Raw genomic sequence first — 18763 nt, forward strand, 5'->3', positions numbered from 1 at the left:
GTAATATACTCTTTATCCACGTAAATATAAAAGGGTAGGGTCGGGGATAGATTAAGACATTCAAAACAAAAGTAACAACTATCAAGGCCTATCCTATCAGCCATAATGCCAACCACCCCGAAGCCTTTAACCAGGGTCCTGCCTTAGTTTGATTCATTCAAATAAAGTAAAAGAACAAGCAAGGACATCTTTGAAGATTAAGATTTAAATTTTGATCATTGAAAAAATATACTCTATTAAGATTTTTGTGAACACGCGCGTTAGGAAGAAAAAGTCCTGGAACAAAATCCAGGCTATTTATAGGACCACAACAACAAAGTACGAGCCAATAGAATTGTCATAAATATATACCAAATCCTAAAAAAAAAAGGAAAAGAGAATAATCAATCAAAATCCAACAAGGTCCAAGGCTGCCACACGATTGGACTGACCAGGGTATTTTTTAGGGCCCATTTGATACGGGACAAAAGGTGCAAACTTACGTGGAGTTGATGGTGGAAAATAATCTTTTTGTTTATATTGTTCAAGTTTTTGGACTTTGGATGTTTAAACTTTAAAACAGAAGACATCCCCACCGACGTTGTCAGCAGATTGTTTTGCTCGTCCCAAACCGCACCAAAGAATTATTACTGCCGGCTATTGTTATGAAGGGTTCAATTAACTAGTGCTTATAAATGCTCACTAAAAATAATTAAATTATTAAAAATTTTGTATTTAATAATGATTTTTATTAAATTTATGGGAAAAAATAATAATAGTAATTGTGTTTTAAAAATATTATCTTAACAGATGTCATTACGCACTGATTAATATATTATTGAATGATTTTTGTTTCTAGTACTTTACTTCTGTTCTGCTTGTTCTCACAGGATTTGTCAGCTTTTCCATGATCTTTCTTAATCATTATCCAATCATGAATTGGATCAAATGCCGATACTGACATGGTGGGTTATACAAGAGTATCACAACAACTGATCTGTCAGTACTGCTTTCAGTCAATTTTTTAAAAAGCGAGAGAAATCACCTCCGAATCCACAGAAAAAAAAAAAAAAGAAAACATGCTATTGCTGAAAAAGTCTTCTGTTGTCTTTTACTTAAATCGATAGTGTGGACACTGAGGGGCGGCACAGAAAGAATCACTGTCTTAAACTGTAGCCTTGTACTCTTCAAAGAAAACAAATACTTTAGTTCGTAAAGTTATCATTGAAAGATCTGCAATCCTTTTCAGGTATATCTTTTTTGGTTTTCCCCCAATAAGATGCAAGTCAGGGTAATCACACACACACGTGACTGAGGAAAGTGATCTTTAATGAAGTTTCAAAGTCATATGTGCATTAAACCAAGTTGTTGTGTTCCAAAGGACATTTAAGTGGTGGAAATCCTATATGCAAGCCCTGTTCACATATTCTAGAGTGTAAAAGAGTTACTCTCGAAAATGTTTTTAAATTAAAAGTAAAATAATTAATATAAATTATATAAATTTAAAATTTTTTTAACATAATACTTAAATTATAAATATATTATTAACTAATACAATACTTACACTTTTAACTTGATAAACTTCAAATGATGATATATGACATATAAATAACTTTTTAAATATTATATTAATTAATAAATTTATATTTTAAATATTATATTAAAAATTTAAATATTATGTTAAATATTTTATTATAATTTAAATATCATTCATGATATAAAATCATTATTAAATTCCAACCACTTGTACCGGCCAATAAATATTTTCATTGGCTGAATAATTGCTGGTCTGCAAGATTCTGTTCTGCTGTACTTCCAGCAGATAACAGAATAAACCTTAAAGAGTGAAAAAGAAAAAGACCGGGACAGAGACCCAACAAAGGCAAAGATACAAATATTATCCACGTTTTAGGCAACCTAAATTCCACTATTTATGTAACAAGTTAAAAGACATTCATACTGATGATCCTCTTGCTCTTTTTCAAATGATACTTAGAATACTCCTATTCTCCTTGGACTTTCATGAAAATATACAAGAAACAATATTTACTTTCTCAAAAATGACAGCGATGGCCTCAACTAAAAATAACTAAGGGCCTACAAGGTTGACCTCTCCGGCATTCCATCACGCGTTCTCGTCTTTCTTGCTTGCCAGCATTAAGGTTGGTGAAGAGAGATATCATGGAGAAATGCGTTGGTATGGCATGCAGAGAATAGGTGAAAACAACATTCAATATGAGCGAGGATTAGTTAAATAATGATCACAGTGAAAAACATTGTACCCCCTCAGGAAGATTCCTAGGCATCGGAAGTGCTGTGACATATCTCTGGGGAACTCGTTTGTGGCTTGCAAAGGATGATGCAGCTCCAGAGGTATCTCCTTGTCCTCGGATATGAAATCTGGCAAAACGGTTGATGACAGAAAAACGTTCCAGCTCCGGGCATTCCAGCCTGATGTCTAGAACTGACACTTTCTTGTCCAATCTGCAAAAACAAATAGTATTCATGCAAAGAACATGAAGTCATAGATACAATTTTGTCATCAAATGAATAAAAGAACCACCCATTGCGCAGAAGGGCATAAATCTGGAAAATAAAAGCAGTAGTTCCAATAAAAGGGCACTCCTTTTTATTTCAGCAGATGGGGTTATGAAGGCCACATTATCATTTATTTTCGCACATAATTTGATCATTACCATGCAGCAAATGATGGTAAGCAAGCAAGTGAAATCATAGAATAGGACACAAGTTTGATTTATCAGCTATAAGGAGCGTTCTCCTCTGGAGTTGGAATGTCAGGGTTTGGTCAATTCAAGTGTGTATTGCGTATATAATTGTGTGATAAAATTCATAGCTCAACATATGGATATAAATGCAGCCATAATTTCTATCTCTGTGTAACTCAAGAGGATCATTTTCCATCAGAAGAGCAAGAATTGTCGCGAAATATGCAGAAATTAATTAATGGCATATATACCTTTGGAAATTGTTTTCTAGCTTCTTAGCTCTATCTGTAAAATCTTCCATGACTTCCAAAATTTTCTGGTCATCACTTTTCTCAAAAGTTTTCATCTTCTCAGAGATCCTGAAAAACATATAATTCTTAGAAGGCCAGGCCAGAAATTTAATTAAAATAACAACTCGTGTAAAATAAATGTGCAGCTAAAGTCTACTTAAAAATTAGCATTATGTTATCATGCAAAAAGAGTTTGCATTTTAGTCTCCTAATAAATTCAAAACTTCTAAGAGCAATACTCACATGTCACTGTTTTCAAAGGAGAGCTCCATATTATTTCTTACACCACAGGAAAGGCTGCATGCATCACCTAGGGCTACTCTAGAAACAAAGTATGACACACTATCATAGTTTGAGGTGGCATCTGCTCTGAGAATTGATGCCGGTGCAGGAGGAAGCAATAGCTGCATAAGCTGTGTTGTCAAGACAAGCCTCCTCTTTGATCGAAGCATCGGATGCACATCTTCAAGTATTTCGACGTCATCTTCCACCTGCTAGTAGTTATATAAAGTTAGAATCATTTTTGGGTTCAACACATGGAGAATATTTGGAGAGAGACTAAATTCCATTATCATCAAACACAGACCTTCCCACATATCTGATTTGTGGCCTCAGCCCACTCTTGTTCTGATACACTGTGGAAACAAATATAACTTAAAATTAGCTTCAGTGAACAAACAAGGAATCAATAACCCACACAAGTAACCAAGAAAAAGACAGGGAGGGAACACAAAGAACAAAGGAATATAATTGAAAATTTTCCCATCTCTGCAGTCAATATGAATGGTGATTACAAGAATTTTGTTAAAAAGAAAGGGGCAATAATGGTAACAACCTGATATTTTGAGGTTTTCTGGAACCTTGTGACACTTCTTTGCACCATGGGAGAAGCTCAGATGTCATAGCTTTGCGCTTCTTTGGTCTTGTGATAACAATATTTTGATTGTTGATGCCTGACGGCAACACATAGGGAGCTGAAGAGTGTTCATTTGCCACCAAGGTGGTAGCTGAGCTTGGCCTGGAAATAGCAGCTTGACCAGCCCCCACAGCATCTACTTGTCCAACAGAGGCATGAATATGCAGATTCTGAGTAGGCTTCAAGAGAGAGAACTGTCCAGAGACAGATTTTGTAATCCTGGCATCAGACACTGAAAGCATCTGCCCATTTCTGAAGGTCCCAGACTGCTTAAACCAAGAGGGTGCCATATGCAGGTTACCCTGGCCATGATTTGTATGATTAGTTACATAAGAACTGCTAGTAGGTTGGCTCTGAGAACTATTTTGACCAAATCTGACCATCTCAGTGGAAGGCATATGTCCGAGAGCAGTCTGTGACAAAGCTTTTATAGTTGGATCTTCTCTTGAACCTGTGACGAAGCTTAGTGTTTTGTTATCCTCTGCAGCTAAACTTGGTCCACTATCCATTGAATTTCTCAACCTTGAATTATGTTCATGCAACTGCCGTCCTACCACCGAAGCAACCTGCTGAGTGTCATCAGTACTCTTACTTGGATCAGTCCCAGCAGTTTTTATTGCTTGTATTTGGTGCAACAGGGAGTAATTTTGCTGGAGACTGTTAAATGGTTTCAAAGAATGGGCACCAGGTGCAAAGTTTTTCTCAGAAGTAATAGGGGCTTGGTCCTCCTGATTAGAATGAGACAAGGAGGAAGAAGGCATTGCAATTACATTTAAGCAATGCTTTTGTGAAGGTTCTTCTTGATAGAAACTAGCTGGCTGGGAAGAATCTGTCATATCAGAAGACATTTGCTGCAGATACCTCTCTTTTCCTGTCTGCAATTCCCCATAATCACCTTTATGGGAGTTTATACTACTATCTGTGGGATCCATGGACAGAGGCAAGCTGGCAGGAACCTTGAGAGGCTCTAAAAAAGAAAGATTCTGCTGAGTTGGTAGAGTTGACTGTGCATTTTGCATTGCAGAAAATTCACCCTGCCTTGACATGCCTGACATGATAGAAGGCTGAGATACCTGTGAAGCCTCCAAAACCAGAAACTGTTGACCAAAATGATTGGCATAAATCTGCTGAGAAGTATCTTGAGAGGTAGCAAGGTTAAAAGGGGGATTCCTATTAGTACTTGAAAGTGTCGACTGTATTGATTGAGATGCTACAGGTGAATTAGGCATGTTTTGCATTTGTGTTTGATTTCTCAGATCTGGAAGACTGAAAGCAAAGGCTGCAACAGCACCCCCCTGCATGTTTGAGTATGGCGAGACACCTGTTTGTCCGGACATACTGGATTTACCATCCAAATGTACTTTTTGAGACAAATCATGTGCTGGAGACAAAGATTGAACGGAATATGTGGTAGCTGTCCAAGTTTGATTGGCCTGCCCTGATTTTAGATAACTTAGAGTCTGTGGAGAACCCTGAGAATTGAGGAAAAACTTTGAATTTGGCAGCTGTTGGGATGGGAGGGCCAACCTTAAACCAAACCCTTGAGAAGCGGAAGATGAATTGTATAGTTGAGCAACAGATATATGAGCTTCTGCCTCGGGAACTTTGGACAATGCATTAGAGTCTATAAAGCCAGAATGTGCAATGGCACCAAATTCCCTTGGAAGGTTAACTTTGTGAAGTAGCTCAAGCATATTTTGACTGCATAGGTTCAGTCAATCACATTTCAACATTAAGTTGTAGAAACTTTAAGCACAAAAAAAGACAACAAGCCTTTGCCTTACACAAGAAAAAATTCAGTAATAGATTCTGCTGACCAACAAAAGCACAATAAGAATAAACACAAATATCCCTACATTTTAATAGCAACCAATTTGTATGTTTAAAGAATGAATGAACTAAGCCAGTTAATAGGAGCTTATATAAGTAAACACCTTGTCTGAGCAGAAATTTTTGATCCATCAGGGCCAACTAATTTGATATCATCCCCAGAAGTTACCTCTTCCAAAGGTGAGCGCACCTGCAAAGGACAAATCATATGAATAATCAATAACATTAATGAAAAATGCCATCTGAATAAAAAAAACACCATTATTTACCTCATTGAAGTTGGGACTGCCACTAGAAACATCAGCAAGAAACTTGAACTGACCAGAATGTCCTTGGTCATGATCACTCAATCCTTTTGAATTATAGTGGTTATTGGAAGCCTGCCTTCGGTAGCTTTTTCGTCGATTTACGTCTATTTCACCTTCTCCTCCAAAAGAGTTAGCAAAACCATGAGGCCTATTGCTTATCTGATACTGTTTTTGCCCTTTGCTCTCACTTTCCTTGGTGGCAGAGATATCAGCATGTCTCATGTAATTAGATCTATTATTATTTATGACTTGTTGACCAGTTGAATGGTTATTATTTATCTGTGAATCTTTTCTGCTGAACAGATTATTTTCAGTGCCAGATTGTACTTGCTCCATTCCTCCAGTTGATGTCTTCGACAAACAACCATCATTAGCGCTACCTGCAATCGATATCCACAGTCCCTTGTTAACATAAGATCAAATGCAGCAAGATTTCCTTGAGGTGAACGGGGATACTACCTTTATGTTTAGTATACGGCTGGCCAAAATCCTCAAGTGAGGTAGCACTCTGCTGATGAGCACCACAGTCTGAGTGCTTGTACATCTGACCTACCCAAGCATTATCTAAATGCATATATGACTGAGCTTGTAGATCTCCCTCACAGGATTGCTTCTGTTGAGTGCCACAATCTACCCACTCAGAAGGGACTTTGGGGGACTTCCTTTCAGAAGACCCATGTGATACATCATGGGGTAGATTCTCTCCAAGTTCAGTCGAAAATTGGGTGGCAGGCTGCTGAAAACCAGGGAAGCTAGAGTTAACACCCGAATCATTGAACATGGGCATGGGCTTTGAACTAAAGCAGGAAGCATTTTCCAGGTTGCCATCAATCCAACCTGCCTGTTGCTTATCACTGTCCACAAAGTTTGAAAGCTGATTATCAGTTGACTGTTCAGTATTCTGAAATGTCGATCCACTCCACTCCTCCTGTAACCCAGTATCACTGCTAGAAGCCTCAGCCACAGCAGACTGCACTAGAGCACTCCAGCTCCCACTTTGAATAGATGGAAATGCATTCGAAAAATCTGAGTTCTCCAATGCATTGCTGAAACTTCCAGCACCTAAATCAGTGCGCCTGCCTAAGGAGGCATCCCAGAAGTTGTCATCCATGTTATATAATAACTTCTCTTCCATTGGATCTAAAGGAACCAAATCCTGAGAGGGGCCAAGTTGACTAGTTTTCTGCTGCATTGCAGGCCAACCAGCTCGCTCTTGCTTTTCATTTAAGTCTTTGGCAGATGCATTGATATGTGCAGCATTCCCAGCCGGGAAGCTTCCTGACATATTCCCATTATTTATGCTCTGGACAGAAGCTTGTCCAAAAATATCTTTCCCCTGAAATCCTGGGTTTGATATTAAGGCACCTTGTGACATGTAGACCTGATCTGGTGAAACAGTGAACTGATCTCTTAAGAATGCACCTGATGACTGCATAGTAAGCTTATGTGCTTGACCACCAGCCTTGGTTAACAAATTAACAGCGTCACTAGAGATTCCTTGCTGAGAATATTGACTCATGTTACTTCTTGCACTAGCAACAGGAGTACCATATAAAGATGCATCAGGCTGCTGAGAACTTAGGCCCATCAAATGGAAAGCCTGACCTTGATCTTGTGGGAATACAACTTTGTTAGATACTCCGGGAGTAGTGGGAGATGTACCTTGCTGGACAATGTTCATAAACATTTGTGATGATTCATGAACAGGTGTTCCATTAATGAGAGGAGAGAACTGACCAGCAGCAGACTGTTTGGCGATAGCAGAAAGTTGGTTTAAAGTATTCTGCTGCCTCCCATCACCAAACTGCTGAAGTTTCTGTTGTCTCTGAAGATCTTGCAGCTGCTTGATCATTATGTGCTGCTGCAACAACTGCATGTCATTATAGCCAGACTGCTGCATGGGGAGAGGCTGCTGAATACTCAGTTGTGGCGTGTTCAAAAGTTGTTGTTGCCCTTTAAGAATGTTTAAATCAGTAGAAGCTTCAGTAATTTCTGATCTTTCCGAATTTGTTGTCAGGGTGGGACTCTCACAAGACTCATTTTCTTGATGTGATTTAAAGATAGAAGAGCCTCTGGAAATCAAATTATACTGATCATAACCTGTATTTTCACACAAAAACCCTGGTTGATTCTGTTGTATCCCAAAACTCTGACAACCAAGCCAGAAGTCATTTGTATTTAGTTGGTGGTTTCTGGAAAGAATTTGGGAATAGTCAAGTGTAGGAGACAATTGTGTATAGTTTTGATTGTGTGGCACACTCAACACCTCACCACCACATCCTCTCACGGAATCTGTGAATAACAAGAAAATATTGTAGGTAGTTTAATCTGATGAAATATGTAGTCCAAATAATTACAACTAAGCATTGTTTTTTCAATATATATTCTCATTTCAGGTTAGAGACTATTCTGCATTAAGCAGAACAAATTTTCATCCTACCAAAAAAAAAAAAAAAAAAACAAAAAAGCAGCAGAAAAATATAGAATTAAGCGTGACAGATTGATACCTAATTGTTGCAAATTGTAGCTTTTCAAATTGAAATTCTGGGGTGCGCCAATCTGCCTCAGCTTTCCAATCCACGGATTATAGTTAAGCACTGGCCAATTTCCATCCACAGCTTGCGGCAGATACTGGCCCTGGAGAGAGTTGTCTAGCTCCAATAGACTGTGGATCCCGTCTTCAACCTCGTTACCAGGCATTAAAAATCCACAAACCACGGTTTTATAGCTATATGGTTTTGCACAATATAAGTGTATCCATATTATAAGATCATCACAGCTCAAAGCCACTTTATTCTACCGGAAAATCTCCCCAAATTGCCACTACTCCACTCTGCAAGATATCATCCTACACCATGACATTATTAGGCAGATAAGAACAACGAATAATCCCAGATAATGGCGAAATAAAGGCATCAATTTAGTTCATTTTCAGCTGCTTTACCACCTTTTTTTTCGTCTATGATAGACATTTTGATTTTGAAAAGTAAATAAAGCATGTAATGTAAAGAATCGTGCAAAAAATCATGCAAAACACACACACATACATACACTGAATAAATCAAATACCAACTACAATAACAAAGTTGAAAGCCTTCAGTTTACATCGATTTTCTTAGCAACAAAAAAAAGCAATAAAAAAAACCCATAAATTTGTAACAATTTGTGTGAATTCTGGACAAATTCAACACCTTTAAGAAACAAAACCCACAAAAATGAAAAATGAAAAACTTAAACTCAACTAAATTTAAAATAATATTAACGCAAATAAACTAAATGCATAGAGAAAATAATGAAATTTAGTACACACCCTAAATTTTCCATTGTGAACTAAACCCCAAATTTTCCACACACAAGAAACCCTAAAAATTTTTAAAAAAAAAAAACACACACAAAAATATAAACATAATTAAGAAGGAAAAAAGTTAATCACTTAAATTAGTGAACCTTAAGCTAAATTAACAACAACAGCAGCAAAAAGAAAATAAGCTGAAAATTAAAAAAAAAATTACCAAAAAAAAAAAGCTTCAGACAACAAAGAGTGCAAGAGGAACTTAAGCTTTTGATCTGAGCCACAAGATCATTTCTTTAGGGTTCTTCAACAGAAGCTAAGAAACGGCAATTCCTCTTTTCTTTTAAATAAAACAAATTAACTGTAATTAACGAAGCTAAGCTTAATTAGACAGAGAAGGAGAAAGTTTCAAAACGACGGGAAAGTTTAACTTAAAACGACGGTGTGAATTTTCACTCACTCTCTCTAAAATCTTTTCTTTCTTTTTTGTTTCTCCCTCTAGAATTGGATTTTTCAGACCGGGAAGCGAAGATAAAGCGATCGAATCAGTGTCAAAATTAAAAATATATATAAAAAAATAAATTGTTTTTTTTTTTTAAAGAAAGGAAAAAATAGGTTCGTACCAAAGGAAAGATTCGGAGTTAGGTTCGGAAGTTAGGAAGTGTTGAAGTGTTTCGCGGTTGGAGGCTTCTAGTTGTTTTACAGTGCGTGATGCATATTGGACGTAGATTAGAGGACGTTGCGTTTATCAAACGGAGAAAAAGTGGTTGTGATGAGCGGATTTCACGCGCTTTTGATCATGCGAGGGGGTTGGTCGTCTTTTTCTTTTTTTGAGTTATTTTTGGAGGTTTGGGTTTTGATTTTTTAAGAAAAATTTTAGATTTTTGTATTTTTAAATATATATTATCTTTTGTATGTTTTGGGTTTTATTTATTTTCCCGCCAACAGTTATTTTCTCATCTTAATGGCATATCACAGGGAATAAATGGGGATTATCATTCTTTGGTTTTTTACAAGTTTGGGCCAAGGTTTTGCTTTAAGCCCAATTTGAAAAATCATGTCGTCTATTCGACATTGGTATCAACGTATATATTGAGATTTAAAAAATATAAATGTGTTTGACAAATTAATGTAGAGAATATAAGAAAATGATTTTACATTAAATTAATTTCGTCATCTATAAATGGGTTTGGATAATGGGTGCCTTTAGAATTAGTTAAATTACTATTTTAAAAGATAATTTTTATTTAAAATATTATTCTCATTAAATTAATTATAATTTTTTAAAAAATATTATTGACTAAAGACGACGGTAACATTTCCTAACATATATACATATATATTTATATGCATTATGCATCGATGATTTAGTTTAATTGATTCATAAAGTTACTTTGAAACAAGAGCATTTAATAAATTTAATATTTAAATCTTAACACTTATTTTATATTACAATTTTTTTTATAAAAATATATATAATATTTTTATTTATAAATATATACATGTGTATTCTCAAAAAAAAAAAAATGTAAGTATAAAAATAAATAATGATAGATTTGAGTTTAGGATTGTAATCATTGAAAGAAAGTTAGTACTAGACGTGAAATCTAAGTTGTTAATTTGACATTTTAATAAAGGGATGATTAAGTTGTTAAATATATACTCATTCATGCACATATAATCACATATATAATGCTTGTGTTTTAAAGGAAGTCCTCTTATGTAGATAATATGGGAGGAGAATATTTAAGCTATAATTGTTAAATTAATACTTCCATCCAAAGTTTTATTATTTCTTAAAGAATGCCTTAAGACAATGTTTTACATTTGCAAATATTTTTTAAAAAAATTTTTCTGAGAAAATCACAAAAAATCTTAGATGTTGTAAAGACTTTACAATAGTAGAATACTTTGAAAAAGGAAAATAAAACTAAGGGGATGTAGCTCAAATGGTAGAGCGCTCGCTTTGCATGCGAGAGGTACAGGGTTCGATCCCCTGCATCTCCACTGGCAAACCTTTTTACTTGGCTCAAGCAGACTTGCAAAACACCAACTGCAGATATGATGTCACAGGCAATGTTGTGATCATTGGAAACTTCCCACCTGCTTTGTTTTTTTTATGTTTAGGGTTTGTGCACCTGTCTGTGCAACATGATGTTCATTCTTTTGCTTCTTGACAGAGCTGCAGCAACGGCATGCATTCCATGTTCAAGGCTATATGCTGGCATAGCTGACCCCAATATTGTGTGTGAAGCAGGTGGGGACTAGTTTTTCATATGTGTGCAACTATAGGGATGTATCCAAATGGCATAATTAGGTGTTCATGAACATCTCAAAAATTAAAAAATTAAAAAAAAATTCACTGGACATCCATAACATATTTCTTTAAATATTTTTTTTATTCATAAAATCGATAAATTTATCAGCTATTTTTAATTTATTATAAGGAAATATCTTTAAAAAAAAAAATTTGAATATGGCACTGATAATTGATATTCTTCTATCAATATAACTAAGATCATTGAGTTGGCATGATAAACTTTTTGACAAATCCCATCAAATTGATTTTCCTTTGAAGGATTCCAATAAAAAAGACCTAGTTTCATCACTAGCGTATCACCAACCTACCTTTACAACATAACCTTCGTTGTTGGCATGGTACATCTTGACAGAACTTTCGGCAATGGGTCCCGACCCGTCTTCAAGCTTCTATTAATTCCATTAAGACATAAGAAGTGCTCATAAAATGTTACAGGCTGCACTATTAATAGAAACGAAATTTGACACGAGTGCATGACATAAGAATGAAATTTATAATTCAGCCATGGCCATCCTTTGATGCTCTATTAATAGACATTTGAAGAATCTAGATAGGGAATAAAACATATTGTAAAACCCAGAGAGTAGGGGTTCCAAGAAACATTTTTCAGGAATTCTAGTTGTGTACGGTGTAGAATGATAAGCAATTTCAGTGACAAAAAATCAACTGTTTTGGAATGCGTCAGGATGTGTGTCTATCCTTGTGTAAGCTTATCGAGGAGAAATAAAAATGATATATTTACTCGAAATCGTCGGATTTTGATCCGATTTAATTTTATAAATTTTTTTAAAAAAATTAAAGTTAAAAATTTAATTCATTTCATGCCTTACCATCCCTAAAAAAAAAAAAGTGAAAAATTAAACATGACCAAGTGGATTGATGTGAACATTATTGATCGATATTATAACTAGTAAATAAGCAAAGAGAGTGGATTCCTCTCTTTATAATTGTTTTAAGTTCGAATTTGCTGAAAATTTATAAAAAAATAATTTATTTTGAATTCATTAAATGCAATATAAATAAATTTGTTTGAATCAATTTGAAAAAAGAATATACTGATCAAAGTTTAGGAATCTTTCACCCGAAACAAAAATTTAAAAAAAAAAAAAAAAGGTCAGGAATAGAAGTGATTATCTGATCTAAGCCAGTAGAACGAATTTACAATATCGCCGTATCCATGTAGTTGGGTTAGAACTGAAATGATTGTTAGGCCAATAGTTGGCTCAGCTTGAAGTAGATTGAAAATTGCTCAAATATTCTATTTAGAAAGTCACACTTAAGATTTCAATGAGAAGTTCAGATATATAGTAGCATCATAAGCTTCATCATGATCATAAAGCTCTGCATTCCTTTTCACTCCTTGAGCTGTTCTTTAAAAATGGTGGCAATTCTCTGTTTAAGTAGACCACAAGGAGCAAAGATAGCTACTTTAACCCTCAAACTGACGCATGAAAGCTATGCAGTCTTGCCAACAGCTTCGGCATGTTAATAAAATACTGATCTTTTTAATTTTAATGATTAAAATCCACAGTTTCAAATATATATATATGCAATCTTAGGTCAAAGTGTTAAGAGCTTAGATCACATCAACGGGTTTGTCACATTGGCCTACCAGCTCAAATAAATGTGCTTTCCAAGATCTGCTAAATGACAATAAACAAATGAAGACAAGCCCAAAAGCCCCCATAAAAAGACTAAAGCAAACCATCATCGTGTTCAAAAAGGTAGGGAACATGATGGAAAAATGTTTTTTATAAGAAAATGGAAAAATGTTTTTTATAAGAAAATATCACATCCAACACTTTAGTAGCATGAGACAATTATGGAGGATAATTCTCTCACGTGATAGGAGAGATCCCAATTCAAATAAAAGTGTCCTGCAGCATGGATGTACGAGTTTTAAAACCATTAATATTGAACTCAAAGAACAGTTCACTTACCTAATCCTATCAACTTTAATGCATCAAGTAAAACATAAACAATGTAATGATAATTGAACAAATAGAACACAATCTTTTAAGTCAACATTTGAAGGAAATGTTAAGCCCTATGTGCTTTTTTACACAAGTTAAAGGTCCCTGAACAAAATTGGTTGAAAGATGACACTAAAATGCTATAAGTTATAACCTCTCACTTGCCATGAAATCGTCCGGCTCCATTTTCAGCATCATGTCAAAGAATAACACAGCTGACATAAACATGCAGTGTCTATCATCCATCCCTTTTGGAAGGAAAAACAAAAGAAAAAGGAAGCACGCTCATCATCTGGTCTCAAGTTTGAGATGCTGTTTGTGTTCTGTAGCAAGAAAGGTAAGTTAACATCACCATATCATGGTGAATGAAACAAAAAGTAGAGATAACTAAAAATTCATCGATTGAACAAAGGCAAAGGCCTTATGTATACTCTTTTTCAGCTACAACCAATGACTAAAAATTGGGATTTGCATATCAATAGAAATTTTGGATCCTGAACAGATGAATTATCACCCAAGTATTCACTTAAATTGGAGCAGATAAAGCTGAATGGGTGATGAATATTTAAAGAAATATAGCTAAATTTTACCTCACTGGATACAGATGTCTGAAGAAATTTGAAGCTGCGCATCCACCCCACCACTGACCACACTGTCACCCTTCCACCAGTCAGCACATAATACCTAAAATGCAGCCAGGCCACAACATATATGTGGATTTCAATATGTTTGCTTGAAAACTACATCAAAAGAATATAGACAACAAAGAATAGTAGAATACCTTGTCCTTGTGCGTATCTATGATAGCAAGAGGCCACTGCCATACAAAAGCATTTGTTAAAACAGTATCCAGAGAAAAAAAAAAGACTTCTTCTGGTTTGGCATGTACTACATGGCTAAATAGTGAAAATACAGAGAATACGATACCGCTGTTCTTAGATCCCACAACATTACTTTCCCATCATAGGATGAAGAAAGTAAATGAAAAGAAGACCTATTGAGCCACTTGCAAGCCGAAATCCAAGAACTATGTGAAGAGAATTGAAACACAGGTGCCGATGTTCCTTGAAAAGTGAAAAGTCTCATGTGAGATGGAAATTTCAGTGGTTTCATGTGTCCACACATGCACCAAGTGGGTAAGAAAGAGTGAAGAAAAACATTATGAACAACAGACCTGGCTTACGAGGATCCCATATTCTAAGAATTGGGTCAGAACCACCGGCAGCAATGAGAGCCGATCCTTCACCTCCTATATCAATGCAGTTAAGGACTTTGCCACAGAACTGCACGTGATGGAGGATGGTATCATTCAAACTTTGGAAAAAAAAAAGTTTTCTACCTTAATCTTTCCAACAGAAGACAAAATCAGGAAAACAAATGAATCAACATAATTGCACCTAGCATGTATCTAATGCAGGATTTGAAGTCAACCCCAAAACTAAAAGCAACAACTGCTCAAATTCCAACCATTCGTTAAACAAAAGTTACAGTTTGCAAATTTTCAAGAAAAAAATTTGACTAACAGGTGTAGTCAAGTATGATGAAGCCACCCTCTAGGGAGGGGTGTGCAGGATGGGAGGAAGGACATAAAAATGCAATAGAACCACAGAAAATGGAAAGCAAATGAGGAACAGGTTGAGTAAGTGAGGAAAATGGAAAATGAAAAACAACCCAAGAAGTATATTTCCCTTTTTCGGATGAACAAAAATTGGACGTTCAAACATATGAAAAAGAGCAAAGACATGATTCAAGAAGCATAAATTGTACTTCCCATCTTTAACTAGAATGCAAGTGCATGCAATCACAAAGACAAATGAAGTGAGAGGCATACTATATCTGACAAATCTTTGCCTGTCTCAACATCCCATTGTCTGACAGAATGATCCCATGATGCAGAATAAATTGTCTCATGTTGAGGCCAAACCACACATGAAACACACTGTGTATGACCCACGAGTGTAGACACAGCCTCTCCCTGCAGAAAATGATGTTGTTATAAATTATAAAAATAACTTGCTGCAGAAAAAAAAAAAAAAAAAAACTAAGCAATAAGAAAAGGATGTAGAAAAAAAAGGGAGAATTTTGAAATTTATATCAGAAAGAGCAACATGCATGAGTAAGTACGCAACATTCTTTACAATGACATTGTTGTTTTATAACTGTTTGGAGAGAAATAACAAATTAATGATAATGGTTAGCCACAACTGCTACCTAATATTTTGAGATTAAGCAAGGACAAGACTGGAGATTCAATAAATGATAAGGTGTTATACTTAACATTGCTTCTTTCAGAAGAAGTCCATATTCTTCTTGTTTTACTTTTAAAGAGGCTTGACAAAGCAAGGATATTCTTTTATGCATGATGATAAACAATTTCAGCTTCTTGAAAATTGAACTGCAGAGCAACGGAGCAGAGGACAAGAATGCCATACCTCTGATTGAGATTCCTCAGCTTTATTTTTCACCTTTCTTTTCTTGATTGTCACCACATCTCCATCTGTATCAGAGTCATTTGTCCGCCATAAGTTGATTGTACAATCCCAAGAACCTGAGCAAACCTATATCAAGTAAAGAGAAAGAGGCAGTGACCTTGATGTTAAAAATCATCATTATCACAGTACAATAACAGGGTTTGAAGAATAGCTGAGACCAGGTCTCCGGAAGTCTTTGCTGCAACACTGTGTATAGATGCATTATGACCACGCAAGATCTTGAACGCCCTTATCCTCGCAGGGTGATCACTGGAGTCCTCTGCATCAAACTTTTATAGGAAAAAGATGTATCAAATTGTAAAGCAATTAATTTTCCGTTTTGAAATGAATTCATTTTCTCAATTACCTTCCACAGCCTCAGAGTTTGATCTTTTGAAGCAGTGGCAACTGTAGCACTTCCTGCCCCTGCATGTGCAACATACCATACTCATCAATAGAAAAATAATCATGAAGATGAATACAAGCAAGCCCAGAGATAGGTTTAGAGACACCACTGGAAACTGTGCTTCATTTTACCAAAACAGAAAGGATGATACATAACGCAGGCTTGCAGTCGTCCAATAAAATCAGAAAATAAAATCAGAAGAAATAGATTTTATTGAAGTAAAAATTCATATGACATAGTCATACATTAAAATGATTCATTAATATCAAGAACTAAAATGTTAAGTTGACCATTACTAGCCCAAACCTTCAGAGTTGATGATACTAACAGAAGAAATTGGACCACTGTGTCCTTCTAGTATATGTGTACACCATCCAGCTCCTTTCCATACCCTAAAAGAAATTATATAGAAAAGAAAAAGTTCAGAGAAAAGGAAGATTCCTCCAAACCAACTTCCTCAGAATGAAAAGTCCAATAACGCAACAAAATGAATAGAACAAAAAAATTTAAAAGATAGAAAGAATCAGAGAAGACAAAGTAAAATTTACCGTCCTAACCCATCATAGCAACCAGTCAAAATGAACCTGCAAAACAATGTGAACTTAGCAGTGCTATGAAATAAATGTAATGCCAACCAACTAAAAGTCATCTAATCTTGCTTAATAAATAAGAAAATACCAGCACAATAACACTAAAGTAAAAAGTAAAAACCTTAAAGTGAAGTACACATTGCATGGTTACATATTGGAATCCTTACCAAGGACTAGAACCGTCAACTGCACTGACCCAATCATCATGCAGAGAAGGCTCTTCCTCTTTTCGAGGGGCAACAGCTACTATGTACTCAATTTCCAAAATTTTCTCCTGCAATTGTTCACACAATATGGCTAGGAATTAAGGATTGACCAAGTTATCCTAACTCTTCTCAAAGTTTCATATATCTGCAAATCTTTAGCATGAATGCCATCCTGAGGAGGACTTTATAATAAGAAAGATGGCAATGGAAGGAGATAACTAGACATGTTTGATAAGGACTAACAACATATGGATTGCATCTTTCTCATTAGGTATTTTTCACAATCTTTTCTACCTACCTAAAACTCAGTAAAGCAAATTCAAACATTATAAAAAATTAAAGATAAATAAAGTACCGCAGAAATGCCCTTGGCAAGAAGAAACTGCTCAAGCGACATCCTAACCAGCTCTCCATTGATCAGAAAATCAAAGGGCTCAGTTTTCCACTCAGAATCCACTGCTCATAGCCACAAAATGTCCAACTTAACAAAACCAAGAGATAAAAATTACCCAGAAAACCCTTAACTGAAGTATACCAACAGTTCTAAAGTCATTGACTTGACCTTAGAAATAGCCACAAGTCTCAAAGGAACCAGAAAACAATCAAACACAAAACTAAACAACCTCCAACACAATAGAAAACCGATCAAATTTTCATATTTAAGCATCTATATACATTTACCAGCTTGGGTGGAGATTATTAGCAACAAATTAACCAAAAAAAAAACCCAAATTCCTTAAAAGGAAACATGAAAACAGTTAACCACCCAGAAATATCTACATGCTTTCATTTGCTTGGATGAGGCCATCGGCAACAAATTACAAGAACCGAGAAAAAACCCAAATCAAATTATAACAAGAAACTATTAACTTGAATCCCAAAACGAACATTCCAAATGAAAAGAAAACAAAAACACAGTTGTGATTTCTATAGATATATATATATATATATATAACTTTTACCAGCCTGCAGAAGCTTGTTAACAATGGAGGAAAGGCCAAAACGAGAGAGGTCAGAAGGGATGGCAATGGCTGTTGTGGGAACTTTATATGGAGCTTTTAGCTTCGTTAAAAATCTGACTTGAATCCTCCTTGAGTTGTCTTCATTGGTTTCTCTGTCAATTTCCATTTTTCTTCAGAGCTTTTTCTTTCCTTTGGGTTGTCAATGTTAGAGAAAAAAAAGAAGCGGAAACAAGGTAGGGGCTTTGGAAGAAGGAAAAGGCAGAGAAGTGAGAGCTAGGGTTTTAGTTTATGGTAAAACTTCAAATCGGCCTCGTTATTTTAATTTATTTTTAAAAGGTCCCCAATGTTTCTATTTCTTTTCATTCTCCCCTTTTCTGTTTTTTTTAGTGTTTTTTCCTTAGTAAAGATATTATTAGAGGTAGCAAAGTAAAGATATAATTAGAGGTAGCAAGTTTTTTATCGAGGGTTTAGTTTCTTTTGTTATTTGTATTTTA

At 35.4% G+C, this 18763-nt stretch overlaps 2 protein-coding genes and 1 non-coding gene across 5 annotated transcripts; 1 reads left to right on the forward strand and 2 right to left on the reverse strand.

The window, feature by feature from the left end:
• Positions 1–1723: 1723 nt before the first annotated feature.
• Positions 1724–9879, reverse strand: LOC111299659 (uncharacterized). 2 transcript variants are annotated; one of them, XM_089747632.1, is made up of 10 exons: positions 9802–9879; positions 8557–8897; positions 6509–8341; positions 6011–6429; positions 5846–5931; positions 3831–5612; positions 3582–3630; positions 3239–3486; positions 2957–3064; positions 1724–2463 (listed from the first exon to the last, which is right to left on the reverse strand). In XM_089747632.1, the coding sequence occupies exons 2-10, from the start codon at positions 8747–8749 to the stop codon at positions 2241–2243; spliced, it is 4941 nt and encodes a 1646-aa protein (XP_089603758.1). In that variant the 5' UTR covers positions 8750–8897; positions 9802–9879; the 3' UTR covers positions 1724–2240. The 2 variants fall into 2 exon arrangements, with proteins under 2 accessions (XP_089603758.1, XP_022750727.2); XM_022894992.2 differs by having other exon boundaries at positions 9562–9879.
• A 1396-nt stretch (positions 9880–11275) lies between these two features.
• Positions 11276–11348, forward strand: TRNAA-UGC (transfer RNA alanine (anticodon UGC)). The gene has a single exon. It is a non-coding gene; the product is annotated as a tRNA-Ala (tRNA).
• Positions 11349–13629: 2281 nt separating this feature from the next.
• On the reverse strand, positions 13630–18550 carry LOC111299660 (Transducin/WD40 repeat-like superfamily protein). 2 transcript variants are annotated; one of them, XM_022894993.2, is made up of 14 exons: positions 18270–18541; positions 17663–17763; positions 17269–17375; positions 17060–17095; positions 16818–16903; positions 16473–16531; positions 16285–16395; positions 16067–16192; positions 15466–15609; positions 14809–14917; positions 14562–14698; positions 14416–14451; positions 14225–14318; positions 13630–13957 (listed from the first exon to the last, which is right to left on the reverse strand). In XM_022894993.2, exons 1-13 carry the CDS (start codon positions 18433–18435, stop codon positions 14226–14228), a joined length of 1311 nt encoding a protein of 436 aa, XP_022750728.2. In that variant the 5' UTR covers positions 18436–18541; the 3' UTR covers positions 13630–13957; position 14225. The 2 variants fall into 2 exon arrangements, with proteins under 2 accessions (XP_022750728.2, XP_022750729.2); XM_022894994.2 differs by lacking the exons at positions 14562–14698; positions 14809–14917 and having other exon boundaries at positions 18270–18550.
• Positions 18551–18763: the final 213 nt, after the last annotated feature.

This window comes from Durio zibethinus, chromosome 18, assembly GCF_047325235.1.
Source record: "Durio zibethinus cultivar Kanyao isolate XHJ-2024 chromosome 18, ASM4732523v1, whole genome shotgun sequence".
Lineage (NCBI taxonomy): Eukaryota > Viridiplantae > Streptophyta > Magnoliopsida > Malvales > Malvaceae > Durio > Durio zibethinus.

What these genes read in the sequence shown, in the direction of transcription:
- LOC111299659 (XM_089747632.1), bottom strand. Translation starts at nt 8,749, where the DNA reads ATGCCTGGTAACGAGGTTGAAGACGGGATCCACAGTCTATTGGAGCTA. An exon ending in GCAGTCCCAACTTCAATGAG is followed by an intron (nt 5,932 to 6,010) that starts GTAAATAATGGT and finishes TGTCCTTTGCAG; the next exon opens with GTGCGCTCACCTTTGGAAGA. An exon ending in CAAATCAGATATGTGGGAAG is followed by an intron (nt 3,487 to 3,581) that starts GTCTGTGTTTGA and finishes AACTACTAGCAG; the next exon opens with GTGGAAGATGACGTCGAAAT.
- LOC111299660 (XM_022894993.2), bottom strand. Translation starts at nt 18,435, where the DNA reads ATGGAAATTGACAGAGAAACCAATGAAGACAACTCAAGGAGGATTCAA. An exon ending in CTGAGGAATCTCAATCAGAG is followed by an intron (nt 15,610 to 16,066) that starts GTATGGCATTCT and finishes CATTTTCTGCAG; the next exon opens with GGAGAGGCTGTGTCTACACT. An exon ending in ATGGGATCCTCGTAAGCCAG is followed by an intron (nt 14,699 to 14,808) that starts GTCTGTTGTTCA and finishes TCACTTTTCAAG; the next exon opens with GAACATCGGCACCTGTGTTT.